The 21,685-nt window shown below is 43.1% G+C and overlaps 1 protein-coding gene across 3 annotated transcripts in view; it reads left to right on the forward strand.

Annotated features, from left to right (window-relative positions):
* Positions 1-16,231, forward strand: part of polr1c (RNA polymerase I and III subunit C) — a 28,311-nt gene extending 12,080 nt beyond the window's left edge. For all 3 annotated transcript variants that reach the window (XM_034239724.1, XM_034239726.1, XM_034239725.1), the window contains 6 exons: positions 7,038-7,170; positions 13,561-13,692; positions 13,792-13,944; positions 14,271-14,420; positions 15,551-15,667; positions 15,856-16,231. In XM_034239724.1, the coding sequence (XP_034095615.1) occupies positions 7,038-7,170; positions 13,561-13,692; positions 13,792-13,944; positions 14,271-14,420; positions 15,551-15,667; positions 15,856-15,974 (804 nt within the window). In that variant the 3' untranslated portion in view covers positions 15,975-16,231. The remainder of the gene's footprint in view (positions 1-7,037; positions 7,171-13,560; positions 13,693-13,791; positions 13,945-14,270; positions 14,421-15,550; positions 15,668-15,855) is intronic.
* The last annotated feature ends 5,454 nt before the right edge of the window (positions 16,232-21,685 follow it).

Genomic DNA, 21,685 nt, shown 5'->3' on the forward strand with positions numbered 1-21,685 from the left:
ATTTCACATTAGGGCTGCACGATATTGAAAAAAACTGACATTGCGATATATTTTTTTTCCCCCTGCGATATATATTGCGTTTTTTTTAACTATATTTAACCGGATAAAGGATTTTAGTCACGGACGTCTGGATCTTAACTGGTTGACTGATCATACCTTAAGTCATGATCTAACATGTCATGATAATGCATGTTGCTTACCCTCAAATAAGGGGGTTCATCTGTGAATGAAGAAGAGAAGAACCTTTTTGGATCCAAAATAGTTCCAGATCGCAGATGTTGCTTTTCTTTTTGGAAGTAAATCTTCATTCTCGCCGGTATTGTCCTCCTGTGCCTCGCTCATTTTTTACCGGTGTTTTGATGGTCTGCAAACTAACGGGGCAGGGCCTGCTGTGATCTGATCAAGAATGATTGTGATTGGTGGTTTGCTGTGCAGGCTCTCATGTCAGGGGTACTTGTACTCCTGACATGAGAGCCGTGCAATTTTTCCTTTTGTAGCAAGTAGCAAAATAATTGTAACATGACATGTTTGAGTTAATGTACTTAATATCGCACGTCCCAAAAAAAAAATTATTAATATAATCGCACGTCCCTGCGATGTGAATATCGCGCATGCGCATATCGCGGTTATCGCCATGACACGATATATCGATCATAGAAGTACACCATTTACCTATTAACTGTAGTGGAGTAGAAGTACACAGTAGCAAAACATTTAATTGCTCCAGTAAAGTACAAGTACCTCAACATTTTACTCAAGTACAGTACAATATTTTAACATAATTATATATATTTCATTTATTTCACATTTAAATAAAGCAATTAATCCGGTTAACAATTTGTTAGTTTTTCCCTATAAAAAATAACAAAAAGTTAATACAAGAATACCGTTAAAGTACCGGATCGATAAGCAGTATCGATAAGACTAGTAGTACCGTAGAAAACCTTAACGATACCCATCCCTAGATATTACACAATTAAAGTGTTAAGAGAGTGAAATGTTGCTTTACGAATTTCAACACTTGATGCTGTCACCTTGATTCCAATGACAGAAACCTGTATTTGCCTAACTGAATTGGTTTAAAGAGAAAATATTTTGACTAAAAGTTGACTAAAATGTAATTTTTCGTCGACTAAAAGACTAAAACTATGAAGCATAGAAATTACTAAAATGTGACTAAAACTAATAACCATTTTCGTCTAAAGACTAAGACTAAATCAAAAACAGCTGCCAAAATTAAAGGTCCCATGTCATGCTTTTCCGGTTATTACCCGTCCCCTTGTGTATTATAAAGGTTTTTCTGCATGTAAACGGTGTGCAGAGTCAAAACCCTCAAAGTACACCCTGTAGCGAGTAAAACTATAACACAGAAAATACCTCCCCAAAACGCCTCGTTGGAGATACGTCATTGTCCATTGTTTACTTCCTGGGTATTGTGACGTAGGAATGGCCAGAGCTATGTACTATGTACAGTCATGTGTTATCCGGAACCAAATGGACCAATCCGTGGAGCCGTTACGTTACGTCTGTGGAGCCGTTACGCTAAGCCCCCTCTGATTGGTCCAAATTGACCAATCCACAGACTTCCACACACACACACAGTGCAGGCAGCTCTGCTGATTTCTCCTCCCTGGCTGCAGGCTGATAACAGACAGTTGGGATCGCGGAGAAATTCTCTCTGCAGACCCATTCTTTCTGCAGACCCGTTCTCTCTGCAGACCCATTCTCACAGCGTTTATCAACCTTTTTCTTACTCAATATCAAGCCACACGTATTGTTTTTACTTCGGCTGTGACTTTGTGTGTGCTCAGGATGAGTTTGGCTGTGTTTGGCTGTCGCTAAACAAGGAAACCAGCCACACCTCCACGGAGCTCAACGCAATTCACAACGTCCCGACCAATCGGAGCACACTGTGCTCACAGGGAGGGTGGGGGCTGGAGCTATTGGAGCTACAACGAGCCGTTAAAGGCAGAGAGTGAAATTCAGTGAATACACGTAGTTTACAGAGATGCTGTTTGAGAAACCAATGTGAGTTTGGAAAATTGCACAATATAAATCTATTCTAGTAGACCTCAACGATGGAATTATGATCAGTGGAAATGGCCATGACGTGGGACCTTTAACACTGCTCTGAATTAGCACTGAGCGAAAAAATGCTAACGCACTTAGCACAGAACTCACGGTAGAAATATCTTATTACGTATCGGATCTGCACAAACAATATATCAGATTTAAATCTGAGATTCCACAGATTCTAGAGGTATAAGTATTAGGGCTGCAACAAATGACTAATTTGATAATCGATTAATCTATCGATTAATGAAACGATTAATCGACTATTCGGACTATTATGCCTTGCACAATTTCTCAAACGCTCTTATTTAGCCATCAACTTTTAGATTTAGCTTGAGGTTGTTTTAGGCATGTGGAAACTAACAATGAAGACAATAAAGATGAATACTTGATTCAAAAATACATACATTATTAAATTAAATTAACAAATTGTGAACAAAACTAACATTGCTTTTAATTTAAATTAAATAAATAATATTTCACATCAAAAGAAATAACAATGTTTTAACAAATCGTATTAAATAATGTGATGACAGAACTGTAAACAGAATAGCTGAAACTTTAACAAAATAAATAACTCAATTACCTCTAATCATTAACCCATGTTTGTATCATTTTGTTATCTCCGTGTGTTGCTGACGTGGAAACGTTATTCGTGGATGGAGCTACAGAGCTACTAGAAAGACAGTCGAGACCGGTGCATTCCTCCGTCTGGATGTGGTGCACTTTTGCTAAATGTTTAGACAAATTGCTCGTGTTACCGCCCTTACATGCTAAACTATTATTGCACTATTGGCAACGAGCATTGTCCACATCGAGACGGGTAAAGTTTAACCACACCTTGGGAGCGCTTCTCTCCGCCATCCCCGCCGTGTGTTGCTGCACGCATGTAGTAGCAGCTGCATGTGTGTAAACTGCCCGCCCCCTTGCACACAGACGGGGGAGAGAGAGATCTCGTCTCGATTGGAAAGATAGAAAATACACCATAGACGCATATTTTTGTCTTTTTGCATATTAGAAACGAGTTGGCGACACTAAGACTGCGATATAATGTTTTTGTAGCAATAATACATGACATATATTTTTTAAATGTCTCCTGTACCGATAAAAAGACCGATAACGTTGGAGCTTAACGGCGTGTAAAACACACGTGATGACGTCACCAACGAATCGACGACTGCATTAGTTGGCAACTCATTTGGTAGTCGATTTTAATCGATTAAGTCGATTAGTTGTTGCACCCCTAATAAGTATCATACATTTTTTATTTTTGGGACGGACACTATAATTTACATTTTTGTTCAATCTGAATTTACTTTAAAATAAAAAAGATTCTATATTGATTCTGACTTTTCTACATCCAACTCACAGGTTTATCATTGCTTTGAGATAAAAGATTATTAATTTACCCCTTTTTAGAAGTGAAGAAAAAGTCATTTGTTCTGGGAATGTCATTTTCGAGCCTGAGACCTGAAAAACAGGCTTGGGGCTTAACAGGTTAAGAAGGCAAGTCATTCCACAAATGGACTCTTGAAAAGGCACACGTGTTCATTGAAAAACCATTCCAGGTGACGACCAGTGCTTGAATTGGAATGAAAAAGGTGCCAGTACTCTAAAATCAGCAACTTTTTCAAGTCAATTTTATATATACAGCCCACAAACAAGAATTTGGCTACTATAATGCTGGTGGGTTTGTCTCTTTACTACTGTATATTTTAGAAAGGTTCACTGTACGTAACATTTTTTATGATGGGCAGCGGATATGGCTAAAGCTCAGTAAGGTCAATATTAACTGAAAATATAGCAATCAAAGTCTAGATCTTCTGCTGAAGACACATGAAGCAGAGACCTTTCAGGTGAGAGCCCCTCTGGTGGTGTTCAACATTAATGACAAGGAAACAAAGCTCTGGTCAGAAGCATTTTTTATAAAAAGCTTTAACAAAATTAAGTATTTCTGTATATTTTGAATGCAATCTAACTTTCCAACTCAGAAAACGAAAAACGAAAAAGTGCCAAAAGTCTTCTCACATGGCTGAGCTGCTTTGCAATATACTTCACCACTGAAGAATACCAATATGTATAAAGTAAACTATGATGCAATCTAACTTTCCAACTCAGAAAAATGATAAAGAGCATGAACAAAGAACATGTAAAAACAAATGCAAAATTTGCACAATCTAAAATGAGAAACTGTAACTGCAAGTAACAAAGTCTGAGCCATGGTAAAGAGTTACATTGAACACCAAGCTGATCAGATAACTCCCTGGTTGGTCTGAAGTCCTTCTATCTCCAGGATCTGTACAAATCGGCACATTATGCCAAAAGTCTTCTCACTGGGTGAGCTGCTTTGCAATATACTTCACATTGTTAGAAAAGGCTCCAGAAGGCCTTGGGGACATCAGTATCAGGGGCTGGAGCTGGACAGGCTCTTTCATCAGCACTTCTCCTTCCCTTTGCCAGCCAGGACCTCACATACTGTTCCGGATTGAACTGTCCTAGTGATGGTCCATTACATTTAATGAAAACCAGGCTGGACAGTCGGCTGACAGAGAGAGCATTCCTTTTTGCAGTAAGGATATCGTTCATGCAGCTGAATGCCCGCTCACACTCACTAGTAGAGACAGCGATGGTTCGGACTGCTTTCAGTAGAGGCTCCATGGCAGCAGGTGTCCCTGCTCGTGTCGTTTGCAGCATTTGTGAAGTGATCATGAAGCACTCGGTAGTTTTCCCAGACTGCTCTGACGCTCCTTTCACTTGAAGCCACCCAGCGGATGGACAAAACACGCCCTATCACCAGGAGACGCTGTCCGACTGCTTGCGCACACTGCGCTAACTGCCTCTGATTTTTGGGGGAGGCATGGAACAAGGAATAGAGTTTGTCAAAAAAGATCTGGAAATGATTGAGCCCTGAGACCTCCTTGACCACATCCCCAACTGCCAGCTCTAGACGATGATTGGAGCAGTGCCACACAAACAGGCTTGGGAATTTACTACACAACTGGGTAGCAACGCCTGTTCTCTTCCCTAGCATGACTGAAGCCCCATCACATGCAAAAGAAACGAAACACTGACCTAAAAAGTCCTCGTTAAAATCTCTTCCAAGACACTCCATTAACGCCTTTGTGATGTCATCAGCCGTTGTTCCATCCAACTCGATCAGCTCCCAAAAAAACGTTTCGGGCTCAGCATCAGCTAATGCTGAGCGTAGACACACAACAAGCACCGTTTTACCATTAATAGTGGTAGATTCATCGACCAAAACACAGAGTTTTCTTTGGTTTTCTGTAATGTCTTTTGCCATTTTTTTCTTCAGCTCATGAGCTATGTGGTCGATGATTTCGCCACAGGTTTTATTGGAGTGTAAAACCCTGCCCACGTTCAGCCCATTCAGTTTCTGTACATTCAAATCAATTGGCATGTCTGTGAATGGCCGGCTATGTTTGCCAATTTTATATGCCGTTCGAAAAAACTCTGATAGTGGTGTCTAATTCAGATGTATGCATAGACTGCACTTGATGTTGAATAGTTTCACGTGAAGCAGATGTAAGGATGTCAGCAGCTTTTACATGGGCTTGTGATTCTTTATGTTCTTTGATTTTTTTTCTCAGGCTAGCTTGTTGTTTGCCCTTGTCAACACCGAAATGAGACACTGCACACTCACCCCATTCAGTTGACAGTTGCAGTCCTTGTCCAGTGTGTATTCCCGAAGATTTGACATCTCTGCATATCCGACATCCTAGCTTCTTATCTTTAAGAAGGAGCCATGCATTGGTCTTGCAAAAATATTGCACCTGGTCCGTTGTCCAGCAGTCAGGTGCATCGCTTTGCCCGGTGTTGGTGGTGGCAGTTGCGCCAGCAGCAGCTAACGTTAGAGGCTCTGGAGGAGGCGGCGGAGCTAGTGCTAATGCTAATGCACTAGAACTTGGAGCAGGAGGATCAACCAAAGAAAGCTCCCCATCAGACACAATTTCCAACACAGGCACAGCATTCTCTGTATTTGAAGTTTCTTCCGGCGACAACCGCTGTCTTTTTGCACTTTTATTAATCCACGCTAACATTTTAGAAATGCTAATTTGTGACGTGACTTGCTTTCCTTCTCTCTGGGGCGTGCCTGCTCTGTTCTATCACTCTACATAGCCACCCACTGGGTGGGAGTTGCACTGCATAAACACAACACACGTGCATCTAGGTATGTAAATTGTAAAGCATTAAAACATGGTTTTACTAACAGTTTTCAGTATGTTGTTACTTCGGCATTATTATTATTATTATTATTATTTTGAAACGTGTATTACTATTAAATCACGGTCAAATAGGTTAATTTTGACATAGTCGTTTCCACCACAGTATTTACATGGAGAAGATAAGCCCCGCCCCCTCTCCAGCACGTTCTGTTTGAATGACAGGAGTAAACCGCTGACAGCCGCTGTGAAACTCCAGCGGTTAGAGCGATGAGAATGTCCGTTCGGCACCTCATGACGCATCTACTGAGTACCGGGCGGCTGTATATATATATATGGATGTATAATAAGAACGGCGGGAGAGTGTTGAGTACTGGCACGGTGCATGAGTACCGGAGTACTGCCAGCATGCCGGTACTGAGCAAGAAGTGCCGGTACTCCATGGGTCAGAACCAGAAGTGCCGGTACTGCGTACCGGTGAGTACCGGCCCAATTCCAGCACTGGTGACGACCTCATGAAGCTGACTGAGAGAAGCCAAGAGTGTGCAAAGCTGTCATCAAGGCAAAAATGGGCTTCTTTGAAGAATCTATAATCTAAATCATATTCTGGATTTTTTTTTTTACACTTTTTTGTTAACTAGATAGTCTCTAGTCTTCAGTATTAATCTACAAAGTAAAACAATTTTTTTTTAAAATAAACTAAAACCATTGAATGAGAAGGTGTGTCCACATTTTTGACTGGTAGTGTATATTGGTAATGCTCTGCATTGTTCTTGGTTGCAGGTGCCTACCATGGCCATAGAGAAGGTGTTTATCTATAACAACACATCCATCGTCCAGGATGAAGTCCTGGCCCACAGATTAGGCCTCGTCCCCATCAAAGCGGATCCCCGCCTGTTTGAGTACAGGGACGCTGGTAAGACTGTGAGCACACTACTGGAGGAGCTGTGGGGTACAGAGCAGCACATCATTCAGGAAGTTCTGTTGGTACAGAGAGCATGTTCACAAGACAACCCATTAATTTTGGTCTTTTAAAAAGAACACATCATTTACAGCCGACACTTTCTGGTCTGATGTTAATGTTTGAAAGCCACAACAACATTAATCAACCACCAATGGCTGTTCACCGATATTCCTTCTCCAAAGCTTGGTCTCTATAAAGGCCAATGTGATGACACACAACATGCTAAAAAACAACTCTTTGTGCCGCCTAAATGGCTTTTCTAAAGTAGTAACAAATAAAGAAACCTTGTGTTTTCTCTGTAACTCTGCGTATTTGTTCATGCTGCTGTCTGTCTTGTCTGGGTCTCCTTTGAAAGAGAGATTGTAATTCTCAATGGGACTCTGGTTATATGTACACTGAACAAAAATATAAACGCAACACTTTTGTTTTTGCTCCCATTTTTCATGAGATGAACTCAAAGATCTAAAACATTTTCTATATACACAAAATAACCATTTATCCAGTATCTGGTGTGAGGGGTAGGGTTAGGGTAATTTTGTGAATCGAGTGGCCTGTGTTCGTCGTCCATAACATACGCCTGCCCATACCATAACCCCACCACCACCATGGGCCACTCGATTCACAACATTACCCTAACCCTCACACCAGATACTGACTGGTTTTCGGACCCCCCCAGACCCCCTCAATAAAGCAAAAATGCACGTTTCAGAGTGGCCTTTTATTGTGGCCAGCCTAAGGCAAAGGAGAAGTGCTCACTATCACAGATTTTTTCAGATTTGTGAACAATATTTGAGAGAAATGGTTATTTTGTGTATATAGAAAATGTTTTAGATCTTTGAGTTCATCTCATGAAAAATGGGAGCAGAAATAAAAGTGTTGCGTTTATATTTTTGTTCAGTGTGTGTATATATATATATATATATATATATATATATACAGGGCTCGACATTAAGGACTGCCATCTAGTATTTAGCTCGGGCAATGAAGCCTCACCTGCTGGTTGCCCGATCGGGCAATCTATTATGCCAGTATCATGCAGCTCGCGGATCCAGTAATGAGTGACCCGACAGTAAAACTAAACATATCTATAACTAGTTTAGGTAGTTTGAGAAGTAATTAAAATAGCTACGTGTGATATTCTAACCTGAAGTGTGTTTTGTTCCGCTCACCGCTGCATGTGATTATGCAGAGCTGCCTGTCGACTCGTCAGCAGCAGCTGATCTCTCTCCCGTCAGATTAGACTTCACTCGCAAGAAATTGCATTGCTTTTTATCGAAGGAACCGGAAGTGGTAAAAATGCTAACTTACTTCCGGGTTTTAGGGCGCGTCACTGCGGTTCTCTATTACAAACATTTTTAACAGGGGCCATCATAGTGTAAATAATGTTTGTTTTGGCAGTTATAACTGAATGTAATATTTTCTACTTTTTTACATCTGGGAAGGCATTTGCCTTCATCAGATGGAAAGTGTCTTGACCAACAACTTAAGTATTTCTTATAGCTATGCAGGGCATGCAAGCGAGCAAACACAAACAAGAACAAACAAGTGAAATGAAGAATAAAATTGAAATTGTACAATATAATATTGTGGTGGTTCATCTTATAATTCAGTCTAGAGAATGCACCAGACAGCATCTAAGACCTGCAAACATCTACATGTTCTAGGGGGAGGCCCCCCAAACCCTTCGTGCGTCATTTCGTCCGTGCGCATTTTTCAGGGCAATCTCTATTGGGCTCGGGGCCATCTGTAAATTAGCTTAGATGGCCCACAGGGTCATCTCCCAAAATCATTAATGTCATGCACTGATATATATATATATATATATATACAAACAATTAAAATAGCCGGCTGGACAACATTTCAGGTCTCCCACCTTCACCACTGTATCTCTCAATAAAGGCCTCTCTGGCCTAAGAAATATCTTTAAAAACAACTTAATGTAGTGTGCAATGTTTTTAGGACAAGTTAAAGGGGACCTATCATGCAAAATGCACTTTTGTACATCTTTTATACATGAATATGTGTCCCCGGTGTTCCAGGGAACTCACCAAGTGTCAGAAAACACAACCCTCCCATTTTCCTCCATACCCAAATCTCTAAAAAAGGGGCTGCAACGGATCTGATACAGACTGATCCAGATTTGAACACTGTCCTGACGTCAGTAAAGTGGCGCTATGGCTATTGGTCAATTCTCCACGTATCAGGGGAATGAGAGGTTGGGCCACTGCCGGCCATTGCTGCTCGAAAGCGCTGGAGACGCTGTAGTACATATGCCAGGCCTGTAGGTGGCGCTGTAGTCTGCCACAAAAGTAGCAAAGAAGACTTCCCTTGCATGGTTGCCATGGTTGCCCTTCTGTTTATTCTCCGCTGTGGCTCTTTTTCTCCCTCCCCGAGGCAAGCGTTTGCTCCTGCTTTAAAACAAATGAATAATGACTCTATATAATCATATGTAAGGAATAATGTGCAGCGACGCGGTCATTATGGGGAAAAGAACACCGACAGGCTGATCAGGAGCCCGACACGAAGCGGAAGGATCTAGATCGGCATGAAGGCACATTATGCAATGTGCACATTATCCCACTTATTACATGGCCACATTCTTAACAAAGTAATGACATGACTCCCAATATTAATTGAAATGCTTTTATGGATTTAGAAAATGATTTTATTGATTTAAAAAATAGTTGTATGTATTGATTTTAAATTGACATGCATCCGCTAAGAAAAATAGTCCGTTGTTACCGTTTGAACTAACGTAGCAACGGCAGGAACTGCTTCGATAGTGTTTTTGAGGAGCTTTTTGATTACAGATTTGAAAACATCGTTGCTTGCTTTAAAAGTAGCACAATTCATTATAGGCGCATTCACACCGCGGTACTTTTCCCACAAAGGTTCATGCGAACTTAGTTCATGAGAACTCTTTTATCGCGTTCACACCAAAAAGAGCCGGTACTAAAATTAGTTCATGAGAACCTTTTTAGCCCCTCGAAAGTCCCTGCTAGAGAGCAGGGACTTTCGAGCAGCTCTTTTGTGAGAAAAGAGCTATATTTCTGATTGGCTGGGTGGATTGCAAACCACGCCCCGTAAAACTCCCAAAAAGTTTTGTGAAGCCGCCATTTTATTATCCTCACATTAGCATTATTAGCATTAGCCCAGCGCAGAAACGCAGAGAGACTAACTTATGGCAACACAAAATAAAACATGGGAGCGGTGGAGATGAGGAGGTGTCGGCGTTCTGGCGATTTACTCGGAAGGCTTCAGTAGAAGCTGCTGGGAGTCCCAGCAGCTTCTACTGAAGCCAGTCCCCAACTCCGGGGACTTCCGGCCGGGGACTTTGGGCGGCAGTATACGCCGTGAACTGGTTTGCGGCCTGCCAGTAAACCCAAAGCAGAAGAAGAAGAAGAGACGTCAGCGGCTTCATTTGCCTAATCCACCCCCAGGGACTTATTCCGGTGTGAATGCGATCTGTACTTAGTTCATGAGAACTAAAGAGTTCTCATGAACTAAGTTCTCATGAACCTTTGTGGGAAAAGTACTGCGGTGTGAATGCGCCTATTATGTCAAACCATGGAAAGTATCTAGATATCCATGCCCTAATGCCAAAGTAACTGGCAACTGAATATGTGTCGCCGTTTGATGTCTATGTCTGGACCGCTGGGTAAAAAGGAGGGTTTCTGCCCCGTTACTTCTCTTCTTACTTCCATCCATCCATCCATCTTCTCCCGCTTATCCGTGGTCGGGTCGCGGGGGTAGCAGTTTCCAGCAGAGAGCCCCAAACTTTCTTTCCCTGGCGACATCAACCAGCTCTGACTGGGGGATCCCAAGGCGCTCCCAGGCCAGCGAAGAGATATAATCCCTCCACCTGGTCCTAGGTCTACCCCTTGGTCTCTTCCCAGCTGGACGTGCCTGGAACACCTCCCTAGGGAGGCGCCCAGGTGGCATCCTAACTAGGTGCCCGAACCACCTCAACTGGCTCCTTTCGACGCGAAGGAGGAGCGGCTCAACTCCGAGTCCCTCCCTGATGACCGAACTTCTCACCTTATCCCTAAGGGAGACACCAGCCACCCTGCGGAGAAAACCCATCTCGGCCGCTTGTATCCGCAATCTCGTTCTTTCGGTCATGACCCATCCTTCATGACCATAGGTGAGGGTAGGAACGAAAATGGCCCGGTAGACAGAGAGCTTTGCCTTCTGGCTCAGCTCCCTTTTCGTCACAACGGTGCGGTAAAGCGACTGCAGTACCGCTCCCGCTGCCTCCGATTCTCCGGCCCATCTCACGCTCCATTGTTCCCTCACTCGAGAACAAGACCCCGAGATACTTGAACTCCTTCACTTGGGGTAAGGACTCATTCCCTACTTGAAGTGGACAGTCCATCGGTTTCCTGCTGAGAACCATGGCCTCAGATTTGGAGGTGCTGATCCTCATCCCAGCCGCTTCACACTCGGTTGCGAACCGATCCAGTGAGTGCTGAAGGTTGCAGACCGATGAAGCCATTAGAACCACATCATCTGCAAAAAGCAGTTGTGCAATCCTTAGTCCACCGAACTGCAGACCCCCTCCCCCACGACTACGCCTCGAAATCCGATCCATGTATATTACAAACAGGATTGGTGACAAAGCGCAGCCCTGGCGGAGGCCAACCCTCACCGGAAATGTGTCCGACTTACTGCCGAGGACCCGGACACAGCTCTCGCTTTGGGAGTACAGAGATTGGATGGCCCTGAGTAGAGACCCCCTCACCCCATACTCCCGCAGCACCTCCCACAGTAACTCCCTGGGAACTCGGTCATACGCCTTCTCCAAGTCTACAAAACACATGTAGACCGGATAAGCGTACTCCCAGGCCCCCTCCAGGATCCTTGCGAGAGTAAAAAGCTGATCCGTCGTTCCACGACCAGGACGGAATCTGCATTGTTCCTCCTCAATCTGAGGTTCGACAATCGGCCTGACCCTCCTTTCGAGTACCTTAGAGTAAACTTTCCCGGGGAGGCTGAGTAGTGTGATGCTTCTGTAATTGGCACACACCCTCTGATCCCCCTTTTTAAAAAGGGGGACCACCACCCCGGTCTGCCACTCCTTCGGTACTGTTTCCGACTTCCACGCAACGTTGATGAGACCTGTCAACCATGACAGTCCCTCAACACCCAGAGCCTTCAGCATTTCCGGGCGGATCTCATCCACCCCCGGGGCTTTGCCACTGTGGAGTTGTTTGACGACCTCAGTGACCTCCCCCCGGGAGATTGGTGTTGATCCCCGTCATACTCCAGCTCTGCCTCTAACATAGAGGGCGGAGTTGTCGGGTTCAGGAGGTCCTCAAAGTGTTCCTTCCAACGCCCTAACACTTCCATCAGTTGAGGTCAACAACGTCCCATCCTTACTGTACACAGCTTGGATGGTTCCCTGCTTCCCCCTCCTGAGGTGTCGGACAGTTTTCCAGAACAACTTTGGTGCCGCCCGAAAGTCCTTCTCCATGTCTTCTCCGAACTTCTCCCACACCCGCTGCTTTGCCTCGGCCACGGATGAGGCTGCTGCCCTTCGGGCCTGTCGGTACCTTGCAACTGCCTCGGGAGTCCCCCGGGATAACAAATCCCTGAAGGCCTCCTTCTTCAGTCGGACGGCTTCCCTGACCACCGGTGTCCACCAGGAGGTTCGAGGGTTACCGCCCCTTGAGGCACCTAGGACCTTGAGACCACAGCTCCCCGCTTCGGCAATAGAGGCTTTGAACACCGACCACTCTGGTTCAATGTCCCCAACCTCCACAGGAATGCCCGAAATGCTCCGCCGGAGGTGTGAGTTGAAGGCCTCCTGAACTTGGGCCTCCTCCAGACGTTCCCAGTTCACCCAAACTACACGTTTGGGCTTACCAGGTCTTACCAGGTCTTACCAGGTCTATCCAAAGGCTTCCCCCGCCACTCTTCTTACTTCTATAAGAATAAAACACGGAGGACGGAGATCTCTTTTTCTCCCCCTCTTCTCCCCGCTGCAGCCCAGCAGCTGATCTCAAAGCATGCTCCCCTCTCCTGCAGGGGGGCGTGGTCAGCTGCAGCTCACAGAATCAGCCCCCTGCAAAAACAGCGCTGGAAAGAGCAAATAGAGCGAAATGAGGCATCGCTAAAATGCAGGATCTTTTTGGTATTTTGAAAAAAAAACTATATTTATATACTTTATATAGGTATGGCCCTACAATATATTGTTCAAATATAGCATGATAGGTGTCCTTTAAATAAATAGTGCTGCAGAATAAATACAAGATGGAAATATATCTAATATCTTGTACATCAGTTCTACACATCTGAACATAAAGAGTTGAACATGTTTCAGTTCTGCTTTGTTTCTCCCAGGTGAAGAGTCTGCAGAGGAACAAGGTTCAGAAATAGACACAATTCAGCTGCAGCTAAAGATCAAATGCAGTAGGAACCCCCGAGCCACCAAAGACTCCTCTGACCCCCGAGAGCTGTATCTGAACCACATGGGTAGGTTCAGGTGTTTGCAGATACATTCTCACAGAAAGCATTTCTCCATTTGACGTCAACAAGCTGATGATGTTTCTCCCCTCTGCTGTCTTGTTTCAGTTTACTCCAGCGACATCACGTGGGTCCCCATTGGGAACCAGGCGGACGTGTTTGCAGACTCTGTCATCAGACCGGTGCACGACGACATCCTGATCGCTCAGCTGCGGCCCGGCCAGGAGCTGGACATCATCATGCACTGCGTTAAGGGCATCGGTAAGAGCATGGTCCCCAGGGGGAAGGACCAGGGGCGTTTCTGTTTACGTTCAGTTTGAATAAGTAAGCACTTTAATTTCCTGGCCTTTTATGTCTTTCCGTTTTTATTTCCCCCTGACATTTTTGACAGTTAAATCTTAACTAAACGTTGATTCTAGAGTTTTGTACAAGCAAAGATGTTATTTTGGTGGAGTTTGTCATTGACAAAGTATTCTTTGTCTGGACATTGTCCGCTGGTTTGGACAAAGCTCACATATTACATGTACTTTAATCATGTTATGAGTCCAGATGCTACTGCAGTGATACTGAAGTGTGTGTTCTGTCAGGTCAGGACCATGCTAAGTTCTCTCCGGTGGCCACAGCCAGTTACCGGCTGCTGCCAGAGATCACCCTGCTGGAGCCGGTGGAGGGGGAGAAGGCCGAGCGCCTCAAACGCTGCTTCTCACGAGGAGTCATAGACATAGAAGATGTGAACGGTACGTCAAACAAACCTTGTCCATCCAAAACCAAATAGAGATAGACTTTTCAGAGGGCATGATGAAATAGCTTAAAACTTGAGAATTGAGCATTCAGCACATTTCCAAATGTTTTCTTTAATCTAGGGAGAGCTTATATGCCCAGGTATACAGCGGGTGTTTCTCAATGTTGAGGAAGGCTGCTCCAGAGCCACTATTTCAAGGATGCTACGTCATCGAGTCCCGCCGAAGGACTGTTCCAATATCCAGGATGCTTGGAATTCTACCGAGGCTGGCGTCCTTCGTTGCGGGAAATTTGGAGGCTGCACGGACCAATTTCCAAATCTTTGGCGGAAATCGCGCTCCATTTAAGGCGGGGCCTCGCATATGACGCACACCTGCACACCTGTTAGCCTGTTCCACCATTCTTTGTTTTCCGAGGCTAGGAAGGATTCTTGCATCGCTTCTGAAGGACCTGACTTAGAGGGACTTGTCCTACCAAGGAAGCGTCCTCGACATTGAGAAACACCCAGCATATTAAAAAAGACTTGAGTGACTTGAAGTTAATAGATACATTCTCACCATTAGGGATGGGTATCTTTTTAACTGCTTACTGTATTTTAACGGTATTCTTATAGGTTATTTTTGCTATTTTTTAAAGGGAAAAACTAAACAAATTTAAAAACAGAAATAACATTGCTTTATTTAAGGAAAATGTATAAAATATATAAACTAAATAAAATAAAATATTATTTACTGCAAAGCGAGAGAGATCGCTCTTATGGATTGGAATGAGTGAAAAAGCAACAAAGACACATTTTGTAATGGTATTGCAAATTAGAAACAGAATTTATTAGAGACAATGTTTATGTAGAAATAATAAATATTAAATCTAATTTATTTGTATTTTAAAAATGTCCCCCGGACCGATAACAAAACCGATAATGTTGAAGCCTGTCGATACCATGGTCTTTAAAATGTAGCCCTGTAGACCGGGTTTCAGTACCCATCCCGTCTCACCACTTTCATAAATGTAATGTCAATTTTGACTTTTTAAATGGAGCATAAGCATGAAGGTAAAGGTGAGAGGATGCCCGTGGAGTTGAGTTCTTTATCGTCCTGTTGTCTGTGCTCTGTGTTGTTCTCCTCAGGGACAAATGTTGCAAAGGTAGTGAACAGTCGCTTGGACACATGCAGCAGGGAAGTGATCCGTCATGATGACCTGAAGAATGTGGTGAAGCTGGCCAGACTGAGAGATCATTTCATCTGTAAGTCCTTCCGCTCATGTACACAGCATCACACAAGTGTGAAGATTAAACAGCTTTAACGTCTGTGTTGTAAATACGTAATATTAGTTAAGAATATATAGTGGTGAAATATACAGTAAATGTCTTGAGGGCAGATGGTATTCCTGTAGTCTTCTTGTACACCAGTTGATGGCGCTCTCCTCTCACAGTCACAGTGGAGTCCACCGGCATCCTGCCCCCCGACGTGCTGGTCACAGAGGCCATCAAAGTCCTCATGACCAAGTGTCAGAGGTTCCTCAGTGAGCTGGACTCTCCGAGTGTGGAATGAAGTCCTGACTGAGCATGCTCAGAACCACCAAGGAGGAAACCCCCCCCCCCCCCCGGCTGTCTGGACTGCCGCCCCTCAATGGCTCTGTGGGAATGTGGCTGTATTGATAAAACCCAAACTGAACTTATAGAAAGCAGATGTTGTTACGGTGGTTAGACTTGCTTGTAAGTATGTATATACCACTGTCTCTAGACTGTTGAACACGCTCTTGATTTTGCATATTAAACATGACATCTCCGATAATATCCACATATTCATACATGCAGTAGCATTTTCTGTTTGAGTCTTTGCTCACTCTGTGTTGTTCAATAAGAAAAACAGAGTATTACATCTTTTTTTTAAGCGATACGATACCATAATTTATTGTCAGATCGAGCCTGACATTTTTCTTGCATCACAGCAGCTTCATAAGCAACATCAAACAAGGATAAATATTTAAGACAAGATTGAAGGAAAACAAACATTTAAAGGTGGGGTATGTGATTTATTTCAGAAACACTTTTTGTTATTTTCCATGGAATGCTCTTAACATCCTGATAGCAATGAATACATTAAATGCTTTGACAATAAATCCATAATTAACAAAATGTCATCAGTGGAAGCCGTGGCGCTGTAAAAAGCACGACCAATCATTTTAGCCGGCCCGGCTAAAATAACTGGATGGCCTCCCTGCCTGTCAGCCTTCCATCTGTGCACAAACTTATCTCATGCCCTCATTGGTCATGTGCGCGTTTGTGTGTGTTGGAGGAGGGGCTCTGTGAGGAAGTGGCAGATTTGTTCCGGCTGTGTATTTTCAAATTCTAGCGCACTCCAGCTGGTTTCTCTATTCTTACCTACCCCACCTTTAACAGAACATCAAAATCACTGAAGAGAAACTAGCTCAAGACCCTCTAATGTACATTTGATCTGCGATTAAAGAGGATTTAGAGTGCTTTAGTGTGACCTTATTAAATGCCCGGACCCTGTACCTCCTGAACATGTTTGGAAATATTACATCAGTAGACCCTACCTCATTATTTTATGTTTATATAGACCTGAATAATGAGTCTGATATCAGCACTCGACAGCATGTGTCAGATGTTCATACATAAAGCTCCTCTGATACCCTGTTAGTTATCCTCTTATGTCATATCTTATTTATGGAAGCACAGCATGTATATGAACATGCCGAGTAAATGCACATTACACTTTTTTTACTGCGTTAAAGCCCATTGGGTGTATCAGCCGGCCGGCAATTAGTACATTACAGATTTATCAAACGTCTGCCAGTACCAAGAAACCGCTGCACACAAATATGTCTGAGGAATTATGGAACACTGTCACAATGTCACAGTGGTGTAAAGTAACTAAGTAGATTGACTCAACTGCTGCACTTAAGTACAATTTTGAGATACTTGTACTTTACTTGAGTATTTCAATATCTTGATACGTTGTACTTCTACTCCACTACAATTCAGAGGTAAATGGTGTACTTTTCCTCCACTACATGTATTTAATACCTTTAGTTACTTCACAGATATGGATGAATGTGAAATCTAACCAAGTGTTGAATCAGACTTTAGTTCCACCTGGAGTAAATCCACCAGCTACCCTGCAGTATACAAAGTCATTCAACCTAGCTGCACCTTTACCAGCTTTGAGAACACTTTCATGATCAATCATTATAAAACATCATATATATTATTCTGAAATGGGCCAATCTGCACAACGAATACTTTTACTGTCGCTACTTTCACTATATTTTGATGATAACACTTTTCTACTTTCACTGAGTAACATTTTGAATGCAGGACTTTTACTGTAACAGAGTATTCATGCCCTCTTGTACTTAAGTACAAGATCTCAGTATTTCTTCTTCCTTCCGTGATTTCATTCTTTGTCACTCTTTAATTTGTGTAATATAGGCAAATGATGGGATTTAACACAGAGGTCATGAGCTCAAGGCCCCCCCACCCTCGAAATAATCCAACCTAAGACTGTAAAGGGTTGTTTTGAGTAATGAAAATGTAAAGTAATTATATTTAGTTTCAAAGCCTTCTTGTGCAAACCAGATACGAGAGCCATCTTTGGGGCTGGTGGTAGTGGATGTTAGGAGGCGTAGCAGCACCAGCATATTCTCAGGTATACAAGTCCAAAGAGAGCCAGAGTCTAAATGAAAAGGTTTTAGATACTTAAAGGGATAGTGGAAATGGAACCTCAAATAGTTTCGTTTTAACTTATATACAAGCATAATTACGTACCAAAACAATCACACCTGATTAAAAAAATATAATAATTGCCTTACGCATGTTAGAAGCACTTTATTGCAGCTTCCCCGAAGTTTTTTAGAAACGAAATGTTCGACTCAGCCAAACCGGAAGTGACGAAAACTCAGGAAGACGATACGATAACAAACCATGGCGTCTATGCAGAATGAACGTGGAAGGGCAAATATACCAGACAAAGAAGAAGGATTGTACGAGGTATCCAGTGATGATAGCGAGTCAGAAACATCCTCTCGGCTTTCCTACGAAAATGTCGTTTTAGGAACTGAATCTGAATCCGGTTCAGTAAGCGACGATGGTGACAATATTGAGCCAGACGATGGACCATTACGTCCTTATTTGTTCGAGCCCGAGCCCGAGGTGATGGTTCACGGCATGGGCAATGGCGAGGATGACCAGGACCAGGCGCCAGATGATGCACCCCTACGCACAAATAATCTTGACTGGTAGGTCCCTAAGCATAGCTCACGCATCTTAAGATCACCTGTAGCCTTTACAAATATTAATCATTGTTAACCAGTTAAGCCCGAAGGTCCCCCCAGTGGACCCCTCCCACAGTTTTTTTTCTCTCACATGTCTCAGGGCTTCTTAACATTTATGAAACTATTAATGTTTCATACCCTTTTAAAGGTAAGAAACTCCGCTAACTGACAATAAGAACAATTGTTAGCTAGAAAAAACACAAGAGTAATACCAAGCCTTTGAATTAGCATTGAGCGAAACAATGCTAACGCTTTTTTACACACAACACACGGTAGAAATGCCCTTATCTTAACTGCACAAACAAGATATACGATTTAAAGCTGAGACTCCACAGATTCCACACATGTAATGTCATCACTGTAAGACCTCGAATTCCTGGAGCTATCAGCCAGAAAAGAGAAAGTAAACAACATCCTAGGATAGCCAGGCTGCCTGTCAAGTGTAGGCTGTACTCACAGTACTGTTATGGCGCGTTTCCACTGCAGCGGGGTAGCCCCGTTTAAGCGTCCTCGCTCTGGCCTCGGGCTGCCTCGCTGGCCGGCCCAGGCCGTGGCGCATTTCCATTACAGTTTAGGACCTGGGCTAGCAACGCAGTGTAGGCGGGGCGATCAGCTTTGTTTTTGTTCACATTTCTCGTTGTTCCGTCGAGCTCCCGCTGGAGTTGATCATCCCCAATGAGATGTAGGAACGTCGTCACCTCCTCGGTCGACCACGGTGTGCTTTTCTTATTAGACGTAGCCATTTTTGTAGCTCATCCGTTTACAAAATGCTGTTTATAAAAATGCTGCAAGCTTGCTTCTAGATATATATGCGACGCTAGGGATGAACTCGCGCGCAATCTTGTGACGATTCTCTCTGACCAATCAGCAGTCGAGAGTGTTGACGTCACTAGTTCAGCCCTGGCCCTGGTCTGAGGGAACCACGATTTTATGAGGCCGGAAAAAGAGGGAAAAAGTACCCGCTGGCCGGTACTAGGCTATATGGAAACGCTACCAAAAACCGGCCTGGCCGCTTGAGGACGGTTAAGGACGCTTAAACGGGGCTACCCGCTGCAGTGGAAACGCGCCATTAGTCTATCATGTCTATATGATGACTGTAGTGTACACATTCGACACTGTGTACCGGATAAATGGCGTTGTACAAAATGGTACAGGCTAATGATGCATTAAATCAACAAGAAAACATAATAAAATACTCACTTCTTATGTATTCCACTTTCAATTTGAGCTAGAGACCGAGGAATCTCGAAACAATCGTCAGTAAAATGACGGGAGCACACGACTGCCGAATTACTCGTCAGCTTCGGCTCCGTGAAGTTTGCCCGTGTTATCTGAACAAATTTCACCCACTGACGACGAATGGCTGGTTTTCTTGGAAACGCATGCGTCGATACGCCATTCTCTGCATTTGCTGTCGCACTACAGCCATACAAAACACATCTATTCACCATAATAAAGGTCGGCTATTCACATGCAAATGCTATTGAATGTCCGCCATTGTTTGTGCCCGTCTTCCTTTGCTCTCGTCATCACCCGAAGATTCCCGACGATTCCCGAAGTATTTCGTTTCATTGAGAGGGCGCAGTAAAATTGAAAATAAAATGAAACTAGGCGCATGAAATTAAAAAATTTTTTTATTATGCTTATTTTTAATAAAAATACATAAGTTAAACCTAAAATTCGCGGATTTCCACTATCCCTTTAAAGTAGGAAACATCACTTGTGTTTTAGTGTGGCTTTTTGGATAAAAACAGAGAGAAAAATGTTTGCTCCCATGCTTTGTACTAACACAAAGTCATTCATATTAAAGAACATGTCAGCTTTGAAGACACGTGTCCTGCCAACCTCATACACTCAATGCTGGAGGGAGAACCTCCCCCATCGGGCAGGGAGAGTAAGGACCAAATGGGAGAGTCAACCATGGAACAGCAGCTGGAGCATTTGGCGAATGGAGGCTTCCGGAGTGGAGGCTCCAGATGAAGAACTTGGCATTCAGAGGAATGGAAAGAGTGGTCCTGGGGTCGGGGGAGAACTGATGAATATGGTCACCCTCTTCAGCTTCAAATAAAGATACAAACATGACGGTGAAGACTGTTTTTCACACAATAATACACTACAACGGATTCTGAAGGGATTGAACTGGTCAGATTCAGATGCGCATATAATGAAATAAAAAAGCAAAATAAGCAAGATATCCACAGTGATGCATTGCATGTTTGGTAATACACGTACATCTCGTGAAAAATAAACAAAAAAGTAGCAAGTAGCAATAATACAGTAAAAAAATACTCTCAGCTATAAATTCTGATTCAAAATCTTACGTTAGTAAAATGACGGAAGTAAAAGCATCAAAATGTACCAGAAGTAAAAAATATTCATTATTTATGATTCCCCATTTCTTAAAATACTAAACAATAGTTAGTGATTTGTTTGTTAAAAGTGGAGCTAATTTAACTTGATAGTGTTGCTAGACAGCTTGTGATAAGCAAGTGGATTATGGGCCAGATGACATGCAACCATAGACTGCATGCAACTCAGCCAGAAGGTCAATGATATCAGCTTAAAAGGCAAAGTAAGCATGAGGCTGGAGGAAGATTTTTCAACATGGAAACCTCAAAGATTTTCTCACAAGAAGCCTATGACGAATTTTATTAAGCATACTTAAAAGATGAATACTATTAATACTTGATAAGTTATAAGAAAGCGATCATCACATTGATTTGTCAAGACTGGATCGTTTCAACATTATTCTGTGCATCTTTAAGTTTGTGTTATCTGTGTTTTGCAGTGATTTTCAAAATCAGCCTAAATAATTTAGAATGACCTCCAAACTGGCTTTGGATAAGGATAAAGGATAACTTAACAACCCCAAGTGAAAAAACTGCGTCAAATTTTTTATATGGAACTGTCTCTTGTATTTAGTTCTCTTCAGTTTTCCATGGGTTAGGGTCAAAGCTTTTCCGCC

This window comes from Gymnodraco acuticeps, unplaced genomic scaffold, assembly GCF_902827175.1.
Source record: "Gymnodraco acuticeps unplaced genomic scaffold, fGymAcu1.1, whole genome shotgun sequence".
NCBI classification, from domain to species: domain Eukaryota; kingdom Metazoa; phylum Chordata; class Actinopteri; order Perciformes; family Bathydraconidae; genus Gymnodraco; species Gymnodraco acuticeps.